Source organism: Cimex lectularius, unplaced genomic scaffold, assembly GCF_000648675.2.
Source record: "Cimex lectularius strain Harlan isolate CLEC.00 unplaced genomic scaffold, Clec_2.1 scaffold5, whole genome shotgun sequence".
Classification (NCBI taxonomy): Eukaryota; Metazoa; Arthropoda; class Insecta; order Hemiptera; family Cimicidae; genus Cimex; species Cimex lectularius.
Window position 1 is genome coordinate 3,754,065 of NW_019392993.1, and position 15,114 is coordinate 3,769,178.

Below are 15,114 nucleotides of genomic sequence, written 5' to 3' on the forward strand. Positions count from 1 at the left end.
CTATGACGTACCAAGTTACTATCGAAAAGATCTTTATTTTGTAAATAATTAAAACTTTATCAACTTAGTTTTTCCTTTTTTGAAAATCTTATGGATAAAATCAGTCCATATTACATAGATGACTTCCCTGTGGATCTTTTATGCCTAGCTCATAATTTAAATTATAAATAATATGCCACGTATAATTTTAAAACCCTGAAAAGCTTTTTTTTCTGATCCTTTTAAATGTGCATGGTTTAATAAATAGTACGAACTTACAACTTGTGAGGGGCTGAAAATGTATTAAAAACCAGACTGTATAAGATATATGGAAAAACTATTTTATTTGGTTACCATTTTTTTAACATAATGGTACATAATAAATTTTCAATTACATATAATATATATAAATTAAATAATAAATGCGTTTATACTTGTTTTGTAAGATGTACGAGAGCTGGAGGCATTTTGTTGAACATAAATGCGCCCATTACATTCAAGGATTTTAAATACAATTCAAAACTAGTATAAACAATAAGGTGACAATACAAAATTATATATATTTTTATTATATTTGAGTATCACAAAGTGTCTCTGTGGGGTTGAGTCAGTTTTTTTTGTACTCTATCCTCTCGACTTTGACGTCGTCCGAGACGAGTTGGTAGACATAGGTGACGACTGTAGTACTCTGGATGTCCATGAGGACGAATGATGGTATGATGTTGGCTTCCAACGGGTTGTATGCCCCCGTCGCCGATCCCGGGTTGATGTAGAACTTGTTCTCGTGTTCGTACGCCTCGAATTTGTGCGTGTGGCCCGAGATGAGTATGTCGACGTCGAGCTGGCGTTGTAGGAGTGCCAGGGCTTCGGGGTCACCCCAGGGCACCACCTGGTGACCGTGGCACAGGCCGATCCTGAACTGGCCGACGGTCACCACCTTCTGCTCCGGGTAGTTGGCGTTCTCTTCGAAATCTCCTCGGACCACGTGGACGTCGCTGGCGAGCGTCTTGAGATAGTCGAACGACTCCTTGGTGCAGAGGTTGCCCGTACAGAGTATGTGTTGGATCCGGCCGGGGACGAGGAGCTTCTTGAACTTGGCCGGGAGGCTGCTGCAGCGGTGAGGAATGTGTAAATCGCCTAAGACTAACACCAACATTTTTCCTTACGTCCCAATATCACAACGGCATGAACGTCTTGGAGTCCCTTTCACAAAATTATTATCAAGTCCCTGTAGATTTGATAAGGGACTTCAATTAAACATCAACACGACAACACCCAGCAAAACCTCACAGCTGGTACTGGTACTGCCAACCGTCTCACAAAAGTACCACTATTGTTAATCTAAAAACCCATCTATTTACACTGAAAGAAGAATGATGACGAAACACTCTTATTGCAATATTAAAAAAATAAAAAAATCACGAAAAGCTATGTTTTTATATACATTACATTTAAACATATTTAAGGTTTAATTATTTCATTTTACAAAAAACGCCAGTATGTAATTTTTAAACTAAAATAATTTTTACATAATTATATCGTTATAATTAGAAAATTTAACGTTATTCATTAATGTTTATGAATGCATCTACTAGATATAAATGAAAATTAAAAAAACTTTTTGTCTATGATGATTGTAAATTTATTACAAGTACTAATGCTGAAAACCATCCATTTATGATGGAAAATGGATGATGATGTGAAACAAACCGTTATTAGAATATAAAATTGTATTTTTGGCATTTACCCATTTCAAAATAAAAAATACTAAAGTTAAAAACCATCCATTTCTGATGGAAAATGGATGATGATGTGAAACAAACTATTATTGAAATATGAAACTTTATTTTGGCATTTACCCATTTAAAAATAAATAAAAACTACTGCTAAAAACCATCCATTTTTGATAGAAAATGGATGCTGTTGTGAAACAAACCATTATTAAAAGATAAACATGTATTTTTTTTTTTTGCATTTTCCCATTTCAAAATAAAAAATAAATAAAAATATTAAAGTTACAAACCATCCATTTCCAATGGAAGATAGATGATGATGTGAAACAAACCATTATTAAAGTATAAAATGTATTTTTGGCATTTGCCCATTTAAAAATAAATAAAAATACTAAAGCTAAAAACCATCCTTTTTTTTTATGGAAAATGATGTGAAACAAACCATTATTGAAATATGACAGTGTATTTTTGGCATTTGCCCATTTAATAAATAAACCAAATTGCTTTTAAATTTGTTGCTCCAGATATATAGTATTCGCCAAATGCTGAATATTTGCTGTCTCGGCATTCACCAAATGTATGCGTGCGGGGTTTGTATAACCACCCAGTTTGTCTGAAAACAGAGAATATTCGCCAAGTACTCTGTGAGTCCTCAACTTACTATCAACAGTGAAGTTGCGGTTACTGTTTTGTGTAGTGGCCTCAAACTCAGTCACAGTATCTGTCGCTCTCTCAGACAACAATTACAATAGTGAACGTTTTTTGGATTGCATTATAGCCCTGTCAGAATTGGGTAGAACAACAAAATTACCCTTGTCTGGAAAACAAAGAGACCAAATTAATTAGCTAAGGAAATTTCAACGAGGACAACTGTTGGCCCTGAACCTTTTTGGGGCACACTGAACTACCAAAAACGTGCACAGGCAATAAATTAAAAGTAAGCCCTCTATCCATTGGCAACGTAGCCCAGACAGAAGCATGTAAAAAATTTCATAAAAGGACCATGATAGAAACTAATGGCAGAACTAAACCTAGAATTTGTTAGGACTAGAATAATTGTTGGACTGCCAACTGGACACTGCAGATTCTAAAGGCGTATATATATATATATATATCTATATGTATACTCGGAGTAGCAGAAACAAATTGAAGAAGAGGCAGTGAAAAATGTCGTCTATTGGCGTGAAGGCTTATGTAGACTAAGATTCCTACTCCTGGGGAAAGGAAAAGTATAGGCCTGAAGAATGCACACAGGAGTTGAATTATTTATTTAGCTTTAGGAAAATATATAATTTAGTGTTCATATATAAGACAGAGGTTACAAATTAATTATATTTAATAAACTTACAATATGTAAAATATTTTAACATACAAAGACAAATAACTTTATTTATTAATGATTTTATGAGGTTCACAATTTGTAAAAAAAAAATATACATGATAAATGGTTTACTCGGTAAAATAAATAAGTAAGTAAAACTACAATACATCAAAACAAAAATAGATCATATATGCAGATTATCTACACACCTAATGTTCTGACACCATAATTATTCAATAGAATTTATTATAAAACAATTACATAATTTATAAATAACATAAACAATCAGTTTGTCAAACAAAATGTGAAAATGTATTCTTAAAAACAATTGAAATAATAGTAAATAAAAAAATCATTTCGGAGACCACACAGCGCTTGAAGTTCTTACCCTTTTTATTGCATACTTGCCAAAGAATTCTTTGAGGTTGGGCGTTTTGGTTGGTATAGCGAAAAATTTAGTCAACTCTTCTTGTGTTATTGCTTGTTGGTATTTTAACTCCTTTAATCGGTTCGCACCTTAAAATAATTGTTTTTTACAATACATAATACACACGTATATTGTATAATTAATCAAGTTAATATATATATACGTTTAGCCCATTCTGGTATCGGTTTAGTTATAGTCTCTTCCTCTTCATCCATTTTAATATCATTGTCAATTCCGTAATCATCAACATCTATAATCTCCTAAGGAAAAAAACCTTTTAAACTATCACATTAAATTCAGCACATAAGAAAAATAACATGGAATGCAATGAAGAAAGTCAACGAAAATTTACTGTTTGATACCAAGAAAAAACTTTTTTTCTGAATAAAAATAAATTATTTTGATAATATGAAACCACATACCTTCTTTGGTTCCTTGATCTTAGATGCCAATTCTTTTTGCCTGCAATAGAAATATATATTAGCCACTTACTGTTTTATATATAAATTAAATTGAAAACATACCTCATCTCTTCCTCCATTTTGCGTTGTTGTTGAAGACGCTCTGCATGTTCTTGTTGTTTAATTCTTAATTCTTCTTGCCTTCGTTGTTCTTCTTCCTTAAAACCAATTAACATATGTAAAAACCTTTAAAAAAATTTTTGTAAGCAGGAACATAGCTCATTGACAAAAGGAATGTTGAGGTTGTAGTGGTGAATAGTGAGGTTAATGGTGAAGTAAAGAGCTCAATTACTTGTTCTTTTAGTTTTGCTAATCTTGCGGCTTCCTCTTTTAGTCTTCTTTCTTCCACTTCCTGGGCTTTTTGTATATTCATCTGTTTCTTCTTTAAAAGCTTTGCCTCCTTTGCCTTTTCAATTTCTTCTCGTAGATGTCTCTCCCTTTCCTCTTTCTCTTTCTCCATTTTTTCAAGTTCTTCTCTTTTTTCTTTCTCGATCGCTTCCCTCGTTGCTGTTACTTTCAAAGCTTTATCCTCGTTCTTTCTATAAATATATAAAATAATATTAATAACTGAAATGATAAAATTACAGCAGTGAGTTAAACACCTTCTCAAATGTTCTTTTTTATTTTTAATTAGTTCCTCTTTCTTCTTGAGAGCCTCTTGTTCCTTCAACTTCTTTCTGAGCGCTTCCTCCTCTTTTTTTCTTTGTTCGGCTTGTAACATTTGTATTTTTTTAAGTGCCGAATTCACTTTATTGGCCTATTAAAAATTCCTCAAATTATAAAACAATAATGCTTGAAGGAAGAGTAATAAAACTGCACTAACACTTAATGGTATTTTTGGCTTTACAGGTGTACACAGTTTTTTATTTCCTAAGCAGCTCGCCACTTTCTTATTGGTCGTTCGAGGTTGGATATTCTAAACAAAATAAATTTTTTAAACAGAATGAATTTTATTTTATACAAAAGGAAATAAATTTTCTTACTTCTTTAACTTTTAGCTTTGGGGGGCTGATGGAAGAATCTAAAGACGTCTTTTCCTACAACAGTAAACAAATAATAGATAAATATAATTAAGAAAATATTTTACAATATATATTTTTTTAAACATACGTTTGTGTGTTTCAAAATTCGCTGAGATCTGAAATTATACAAAATATTATTACAAATCACGACAATTTTTATTTAATTGAATTTTTGTTTATCTTTTTTTTGTATTGAAATTTTCAAGTTAAATTATTAACAATGAAGTAAATGTTATTTTATTTTCAAACAAACTAATTTATTTAGAAAAATTCTTATTTTGTATTTGTTTAAATTGTTAAGTCAAGAAAATTTTATATCATATAATTTTTTTTATATATTTGTATTAAATGAAAATGTAAATAGTTCATTTGCCCAACAAATAGTTAGAAAAACTACTGCTGCTTTCGCTATAATGAGTAGCTTGAAGGCAGTCGTAGCGTCTACTTCGTATAATCTAACGTTAACAGGTTGGCAAAAGAAATTATTTTAATTATTTTTTGTATGATTATATTGATTGAGATTTTTTTGTTATTTTGAAAAATCGAATTTGTTTATCTTTTAGAAAGGAATATAATTTTTTTTGTAATTCGGATTTTGTTTTATTTGTATTATTTCCACTGCGCAGCAAGGATCTGCTGAATATTATTTTTTTTATTATTGTCCCATTCGGCAGTGGTACAAGATACCACATACCTTCATTACATCATCTACATTTTAAGAATTTACGAGCTCTTGCTCTTTTATGCATTTTTCCAAAGACTTTCTTTCCTTATAAACTTGCAGTAAGTGATACATAATTTTGTACTGTATTTTATTTTATATTTTTGTAATTATGATTTGATTGAAATACTTTTTTTTTCTTCAGAAAAGTCACTTTCAAAATATAAATTTATTTTATTTTCACAACATAATTTCCATAGAAATGTGTAGTGATTAGTGACCGTTAGTCGATGATTATTCAGAAATCGTGAGATGAGGTATGGTGACCACATCTCACGATTTCTGAATAATAATTTCCATAATTTTCTATAACAAAATGCCAATGTTCTGGTAGCAGAAATAGCCCCTTATTGTTCATATTTGATGGTTTAAACGAGAAGAAATTTTCAGAGCATTTTCTTTCAGAAATTCCCTACTTTTTAAGTAGTTGTCTAAGGAGTGGAACTAGTAAAAATCGGAAGGGGCAAGGTCTGGAGAGTATGAAGAGTGGGTCATTTGTTGCCAGCCCAATTTGTCGCATTTATTGTGAGTTAGTGCAGCTGGGCGAGGCCTGGCACTGTCATATGAATCTGCACCCATTCGCCAGGGTTGGACATTTTCCCTTCAACACTGCCCCAAGACGCTTTATCCGAACACAGTACGTATACCTACTGTAAGGGTTTGGTAGTTGTTGATATTTCACCAAACAGACAATAGGATCTTACAAGGGTGCAATTATTGACAGTGGCGTTTTGATTCTTCTTGCAAATGGTCCCATTGAGTTTAACATTTGTTTGAAAGGACCCACTACTCATCCCCAGTGACCAAATAGGAAATAAACCCTTCTGATTTATTCCTATTCAGAAGTGAAACGCAACAAGTCATGTCATCTTCCTTGTCAGGAGGGACAATTCATGTAGATCCCATGAATTGAGTTTCATAGTAAAACCCAGAGATCGGATTCTTCTTTCTATTACCGTGCGATAAATGTCACATAAATTTCGACAGGTATCTGCTGCTCTGCTCCATGCCCAAGATCGAACTTGAATAGCAAGCAATGCTGCAAATGAATTTTATCTGCTTCCATGTCGTAGTTTATTCTAGATGTCTTTTGGGATCAACTACCTCTTTCTAAACAATCTCTTTTAATAGGGCTTTTCTCCCCCTAGAGCTAATGGGGCTCACAGGTAATAAGTAATAATGGATAACCTTTGTATGGGTGGGGTGAAGTAATAAATGAACAAAAAAAAACTTAGATAAAAATTAGATTATTACAATTAAATTAAGGGCTGTTAATACAAGAACTTTTACCTGCGAATGTCATCAGAGGGGATGGAGGGTTTATTGTCTTCCTGTTCCTCCATTTTCTTAGGGTCTTCATTTTCATCATTTAATTGCTCCGAGGAAGAGCTAACATCTGTTCTCCTCTGAAAACGAACAAATTTAAATTGCATAAGTGGTTTAATGTTATTATAAAGTAAAATTTACATTATTGTTATATTTTTTTTATAAAGAAACAGAGGCCTAGGCCGTCTCGACAATAATCGGTATACACATATTTTTTCAAACAACTCACTTTTTTGTTGGGAACTTCCTTAGTTTCAGTTAGCCTGAAATAAATGAAAAATTGTTGATCAATGTTGAAAATATGGTTAGTTGTGGTGACATAATACCTTTGTGAAGATGTTCTTTTGGAAGTCCTTTGTGAAGATGGAGCAGCTGCACGATTAGACAATCTGCTAGTCTTTGGTTCTATATGAAATATAACCATTAAAGTAATACAGAAATTAGCAGTTTATAGTTTTTAAATTTTTAATTAATAATTTGTTTATTAGTAATTATTATATTAATTTGTATACGTTTAGTAGCCATAATTGCCATTTTAATTATTTCAATTAATTTTTTTTTATCTAAGGCTTTTGGTCACGATGAAAAAGTTAGTGACACGAGCGGGATTCGAACCCATGATCTTCGGCTCAATACGCTACTGCTCTAACCCTCTAACTCACAACTTAATAAGTAATTTTAGCATTTTATTTTTTAAATTAAATTTTAACGATGAGCTAGATTATCGACCTGCTGGAAACAAGAAGTTCTTTCAGAGGATCTACGGAAGAGGTCAACACAGAGAAAAACTTCCTTTCGGTTTTTGCCGAGCTTTCGACAGTTTTTATACTGTCATCTTCAGGGCTTAAACCTTAATGGGGAAATACAAAGACATGGTGTTTTGGGTACAGAAGTACATTACGTTTTATTTTTTTTTTTTAAGAGAAACAAAAAACAAATGCCTTTGTTCCTCTCGTCGAAGAGGGTTTGTTTTTTGATCTGTGATCTTAGTGTATAGTAATTTAAATGTAAGATAAGTTAATTGTATATATGTATGTATAAGAAACACACTGTGATCGCATGCACCTGAAAACAAAGAAAGGAAGGTTTTTACTAGTTTTTTAGACTTTTATGAGATGCTGAGAAAAAAAAAAAAAAAGTAATGTACTTCTGTGCCCAAAACACCATGTCTTTGTATTTCCCCATTAAGGTTTAAGCCCTGAAGATGACAGTATAAAAACTGTCGAAAGCTCGGCAAAAACCAAAAGGAAGTTTTTCTCTGTGTTGACCTCTTCCGTAGATCCTCCAAAAGAACTTTAAATTAAATTTTGTTAATTCTACAGATAAAATAAACAATGAAACCCTCATAAAGTCTGTCAAAGAAATTCAGTGCTTAGAAGCTCATAAAGTGACTGGGCATCCAAAATTGAGTGAAAAAAAATCTATTCCTCCTCCTTTCTTCGGAATAATAATAATGATTATTCGGAGATCATGAGATGATATGTCATATATAGACATAAAACAACAATATCTCACCAGCACTCTCAACACGACACACAAGAATGACACAATTACGCAGAAAACAAACTTTGAGACCTGAAGATAATCTCAATAAAGATAGAAACATTGGCACGATAAAGAAAATGTTTTCCTAAAACCTACGCCACACTAGACCACATCTCATGATCTCTGAATAATTACTGACTAACGGTCTCTAATCACCACACAAAAATAATAATAATTACGCTAAAACAAGCACCTTTTATCATCAAGGTTCATGTTTGGAACAGATACAGTTTGAAACTGCTGAGGGTTGAGCAACCTAGGGACATGTTAAACCGACACTGGATGAGCCCGAATTTGCCGTAAAGAAGTTTGGCTTCATTACAAATGTGAACATTTTGCACGGCTCTCAATTCCTTGGTCATGTCAACAAAAACTGTTCAATGTGAACTTAACCTTAAAGTCGTTTAACATTTCTTGTAAAAATTAGATCCATTTGTACAAAAAAGGGCAAAGCAAAGATAACAGAATGCCATCTAACTGACCAGTTTACTCAGACAGGATGATCGGAAATTAATAAACTACAATAAAAAAAAAGAAACCATTTATGTATGGAGAATTAAAAGGAGGAACACTCCAGTCCCTTAGTAACATTTGCTAATTGAAATTAACACTAATGAAAATTTACATGCAATTAGAAACATGCATAAAATCTAAATCTGGATTTAGTTTACCTTTATCACTATGACAATCTTCCTTCTCTTCCTCCACACTTGCTTCTGCAATTTTTTTAAATATTTATATTATAACAAATTATTTAATACTAAATAAAAAAATAGCATGGTTGACAAACATACCTTTTTTAATACTAGGAATGTTTTGGTTTCTTTCTAATAGGACAATAGGATCCAAATTTAGTTTACTGGCCCTTGGCTCATCAGTGCAAACCTTCTTTATGACGACTGTCGCTGTATAACATTGCATGATATTTTTTATATAATACACACAACAGAATAATTAAGAAAAATACTGACCATTTGCATCTTTATTGACCGATGGTTGACGCAATTTCTCGTGTAAATTTTTACGAGCTAATTCTTGTATGCTGACACAGGCAACCTGCAACGGTGCATTTGAAACAGCATTTCTATAAAGGCTTATAAAATAAAATTGAATACCTCTGCTGCCTTTCGTTTCGGCTTGGAGGACTTGGGAGATTGGATGAACATAGAGGACTCCACTTGAAAATATTATTATTACAATTTTTTGTTTTTTAACTGTTTAATGGTCGAATACAAATAAAAAATAAACTAATTTACCTTTTACATTACATTTTGGCATAAAAGAGAAGTCCGGGATTTTTACATTTTTGCGAGATTTACCAGTCAGTTTTCCAAAAAAATTTATTCCCTCCTGTGACATAACATAACATTAAAGATTGTAACAAAAATAATTTTTAAAAATCTAAAAACCTGTATTTCATTCCATAGACATCTTTCTTCTTCTTCTATTTGGTTTTTGACTTCCTTCCAATTATCCAAAATATTTAAAATTTCTTTCAAACCTGAAAATTTCATGCAAACTATTAGTTGTGATTTAGTAACATCACAAAGAAAATCAAGTGATACTATTTATCATTAACAGTACATCTTGCTCAAACAAGATGGAAAAAAACACATTTGTATGTATATCAGGCCCTGCATACAAACTTTAGTGATGAGTGTGTCAATGCCTAAACCATTGTGGCCATCGACATAAAAAAATTGAAAAAAAAAAAAAAAAAAAACAATATAGGAACCATTGTATACCCTACCTGTTGTCATAAACCATTTTATTTTATTATTAACTGATGGCTCATCCCAGAATGTCTCATGTTTTTTATTTTATTATTAACTGATGGCTCATCCCAGAATGTCTCATGTTTTCAAATAAAGTAAACTTTTTCCTATTAATAGTATTCCCAGAGCACAGAATAAGAGAAAATCTGAAGAGGCAAAATCAGGCAAATGTGGTGAATGGGGCAGCAACATGTTTTCCCCCTTCCACTTATAAAAGACTTTTTCATTGAAAAAAACCATAAATGTAGTGCCCCAGAAGCACCTCTCTTAGTAAAGTTAATATAATAATGGTAGAGGGGAAATAAAATTGTCTTGTCCCATATGGCGGTGGGGTCCAGTTATTACAGGGAATTGGCCTGTATATTAAATTTTGTCATAGTCTGACCAAACTATGGCGGTCGTCATAGTGCAATCTCACAATTTAAATTTATGCCACACCAAACCATAATTGATCCCCATCTAAAGCTGACTGCATATTGTTCGCCCTGCCTTAATCCATACTTCCTGTCTGTTTGTACTGTACTTATCGGTGAACAAAAATGACCCCACAAACTGTCAATGTTGTGTAGCAAACTTTGCAATAGTTTTCTCTAGTTCTTCACTCACAAACCTTAAGAGAAATCTCACAATTTAAATTTATGCCACTTCAAACCACAAATGATCGTCATCCAAAACTGAACCATTGCATATTGTTCACCCAATCTTCTCCATACTCCTGTCCGTTTGTACTGTACTCATTGGAGAACAAAATATGACCCTGAATTTTATATAGCAAACTTTGCAACAAAGGCTTCCCTACTTCTCCACCCCAGGCCCTAAGAAGAAATCTCATAATTTAACTTTATTAAAATTTAATTCGCCAAACTTGTGACCCTGGGCAAAGACCAATTGAACGATATGCTCGAAAGGAGGGCATATGCATTGCGATATGAGGTGGATATGCATTGCGATTTTTGCAGTATTCATTATCGTTTCGATGCCACAACAACTGATCTGAAAGGCGCAGGGCGGTATTGCCAGCTGATGAAAATAAATCCCTTATTTGGCTAGTCAATTGCATCGTTAAGGCAATAAATTATATTCTGTGCATTTATGTACAAAACAATGTATATCCAGCCCGGTAATAATATTTTTTAATTACGTTAAATAATTATAATTAATATTTTGGATTCATTAATATTTAATATCAATAATTAATATTTTGGATTCATCTCTTTTTGCATCAATCACTAAACGCTTGTTTCTTGAAGTTTGATTGTATAGTCAAGTTTGCACAGTGCCTCCAGCATTTTAAGACCTGCAGTGTCACCTTAGAGCATGTACTGTGCACTCATATCAAGCCTGAACAGTTTATGAATCTACTTCATGTATGCAAGGAAGAGTAAATATCGCTCCAACCATAAATGCCATTCCAAACATAAAGCTGGGAACATTTACTCAACGCAACACAACGTGGCGCAAAGCAACCCAATGCAAATCCAATATTCCATAAGATTGCCTTCCGTGCACATTATGATGGTTTGGCGGAAAATTTATCAAAACAACGGAATAAAATTTATTGATAGAATGAATTTAACTAAAAATTCATTACATGGTTTTGCTATTAATAATGCATTAAGAGCAAAAGAGGCGTTGTGACTGTGATACTGATTTGTGATACACGATGTGTGACTGTCCATGATGTGTGCTTGATGTCGAACAGACCCTACACCCTACCACAACGAGACAAGGCATCCGGTTACTTCGTGTTGTGTTCCATCAGGTGTTCTCCACTTTAATGATCTCATCTAAAACAGGCCAATTGCATAATGTTCGCCCCATCTTTCACTGTACTTTTCATTCATATGCTTTGTTCTCACCCCGAAAACTGTCTATGTCGTATAGCAAACTTTGCAGTAAAGTTTTCTCTACTTCTTTACCCCACAGATCCTGAGAGATAATCTCAACATAATTTTGTACCCCTTACATCATTCTCCCAGAATGAAATACTGAGTGAAAAATGGTGGCACCATACAACATAACGTGGAGTATTTAATGGCAAAAAATAAACAAAGTAATAAATAAAAATAATAAGAACGTGAATTTGAGTAGTAGACGGGTTGATTACTCCTTAAAAAAACTGTCGATTTACAAAACCGAAGGCCGAAAACTGTCTAAAACAATTTCTTATTATTCTACAGAAATAGCAAAACCGTTTCCAACGGCAGTGAGACTGATTTTAATGTAAATCATTTCAAAGAAGTTCGCGCCACAATATTTGCCGATGCGGAGGGGTGTTGTCACAAGGCAATAAAGGAAAAAAACAATATGGAACAATTCTCTTACCCCGTTCGTCCATGGTGTTGAGAATGAGACGAATTAGCACGACTCGAAACTGAAAAAGTCGAGCTGAAAGTGAAAGGAAGACAAACGAAACTAACACAGTTTCAAGAACGAGCCGGTCTGAACTCAGTCAGTCAGTCCTCACCGCTCACTCATGTTTTAACAGGGACGGGAATTAATAGTAATACAACCTTTTCGATTATCGTGATATCAATTATCGATGTTTCATTCACTTGATTTTATCCAATTTTTTTTTTAAATTGTAAGTAAAGTCTAAATTTAATTTAAAGTAAATGCTCATATTTACGAATAAGAAGTAGAAAATAATGCTTGGAAGAAACGAATCTCTCCATAATTTTTTCCACCAACCATTGGAGTAACATTTTGTCGTAACGGAATATCGATAGAAACATTGTTCTCTCATTTCAAATTAACGGTTACAAAGAATATTACATATTTAAAATAAATTATAATACACATAGTTTTAATTCATCTCTATTATCTACATTAGATTATTATTGAATTGATAGTTTAATAATGGCTAAAAAAATGGAAAATTTTTGTATATTTAACAAAATTTAATATTAATGTTTGCATAGCAGCCCTTAAATTGAGCTTAATTAAGGTTTTTAGTTGAGATGAAAAACCTTAATTAATTGTAATGATTTAATTGGTCAAGCGGACCACGAAATTAGTGAATTTAATGCCTTAAATTAAGATTCATTACTAAGAAATTCACACCGAAGGGTTGTCATGGATGTGCTGATCCTAGGGTCCTTGCAGCCAAAGATCGTCGCTTTGAATCCCCCTCGTGACACTAATTTTTCTTCTCGAACGACTTTGCATAAAAACTGTAAATGATAATAAACTGCACAAGTGCAATTATGGAAGCAATGGGAACTTCTACTTCTCAATTTCTCCCCATGCATAAAACAAGATCGGCACAATTGTATTTTATGTTATTTAAACGAGGGCAAAGATCCTTTCAGTTTTATAGCGGTGTACCCAATATTAAGAGATTTATTGATTAAGTACTTTAATTGAAGTGTTTTAAGCAAATATTACATGATAAATGTATTGAATGGTGAAAACTGGGATTCATTACATGGCCATATTATGAAAGCAATTAAATATAGGAAAATAATTCATAAATCAATATAATTTGTGGAACAATAACATAGGCCATTCTCTGCGTTGAAATTCATTCTATAGCTGGGTATCAACTTCTTTTTGTTATAAAAAATCATTTAATTGTAGATGTAATTTAAGTTAAATTATTATTAATATTTATTGATTCATATTTATTAATGGCTGTATTGTGTGATAAAAAAAAAGAAATGTGTCGAATAGTGACGTTTTCAGATTTATCTGACACTTTATCCCTGAAATTGTTTTGACATCACAATTTAAATAAATACAAATAAAAACACAATTAAATACAGGAAATAATCTCTATAATACAATAATAAATAATAAATCAATATAACTTGTGATACAATAATATATCTTTCTTCATGTTGAAATTAATTTTATAGCCGGGTATCAACTTCTTTTTATTATAAAAAATCAGTACAATGTACATTTAATTTAAGATCAATTATTATTTATATTTATTGATTGATATAATACTCTACATCTAAATCTCTAAATCTACCTTTAATTTGAATTGTAATAAAAACATATTCCTTTCTCGATTAAATTAGAAATTTTTTACTCTGTGTCAAGATCTATAAAATTTATTGACTTTTTATGTTTTGATGCAGTAGATAAGTTGTTACTATTTTTTCATTAAAAGAATACTGCACCTCTCATATAATAAACCAAATTATACTATATATTTAGAAACAGGCTTAGCTCTGCTTTTCGTTTATGCTCTTTGTTTGCACTATAAGTATATTGGAAAAGTTTCAACATTACTGAATTTTAGATTGGCAAACATTTTAGCCAAACAGGTATGTAATTCGAAAGAATAAACCGTGATTCAAAGAGCTCATGAGTACTTGTGTTCGTCTGCAGCTTGGAGCTTTTGATTATTTAATTAAAGAAAAAGTAAATTTGTTATGGGAAAAAGTTCAGCAAGAATTTAAAAATAGTAAAAGGCAAAAAGCACAACAATCTCTTTTTCATAGTTTGTACTAAAATCTAAATTCAAAACTAGGGGGCAATCACTATATTTCTGATAACAATAGTTTTCATTTTACGAGTGCAATTTTTAAGCTTAGGGGAGAAATATTGGGTTTGTATTATAATGTCAACCGTTCTGAAGAAAGACGTTTATGTTCTATGTGTAATAGAAAGGAAATATAGGGCTTGTACCATTATGTGGTGGTATGCCCTATCTTACGAGATTTCAGGGTCAGATGGTTTGGCAAAAATACTTTAGAAAAAAAGGAATTGGTTGAACTCTTAAACAGTTCTGATTGGAATTGTCTACACCAATATCACGTTCAAGCTGGCAGACTTAGAGATTTTTTTAGTCAAA

General features: G+C 32.3%; 2 protein-coding genes across 2 annotated transcripts; both read right to left on the bottom strand.

Annotated features, from left to right (window-relative positions):
* Positions 1–299: 299 nt before the first annotated feature.
* Positions 300–1,344, bottom strand: LOC106666212 (vacuolar protein sorting-associated protein 29). The gene has a single exon (XM_014393241.2). It carries the CDS (start codon positions 1,133–1,135, stop codon positions 587–589), a length of 549 nt encoding a protein of 182 aa, XP_014248727.1. The 5' UTR covers positions 1,136–1,344; the 3' UTR covers positions 300–586.
* A 1,797-nt stretch (positions 1,345–3,141) lies between these two features.
* Positions 3,142–12,801, bottom strand: LOC106666265 (inner centromere protein-like). The gene is made up of 19 exons (XM_014393343.2): positions 12,636–12,801; positions 9,945–10,036; positions 9,792–9,885; positions 9,651–9,712; positions 9,507–9,591; positions 9,330–9,440; positions 9,207–9,251; positions 7,317–7,395; positions 7,220–7,253; positions 6,955–7,070; positions 5,032–5,059; positions 4,905–4,958; positions 4,745–4,837; positions 4,524–4,678; positions 4,214–4,460; positions 3,985–4,079; positions 3,883–3,922; positions 3,624–3,720; positions 3,142–3,549 (listed from the first exon to the last, which is right to left on the bottom strand). Exons 1-19 carry the CDS (start codon positions 12,646–12,648, stop codon positions 3,386–3,388), a joined length of 1,704 nt encoding a protein of 567 aa, XP_014248829.1. The 5' UTR covers positions 12,649–12,801; the 3' UTR covers positions 3,142–3,385.
* Between the last annotated feature and the right edge of the window lie 2,313 nt (positions 12,802–15,114).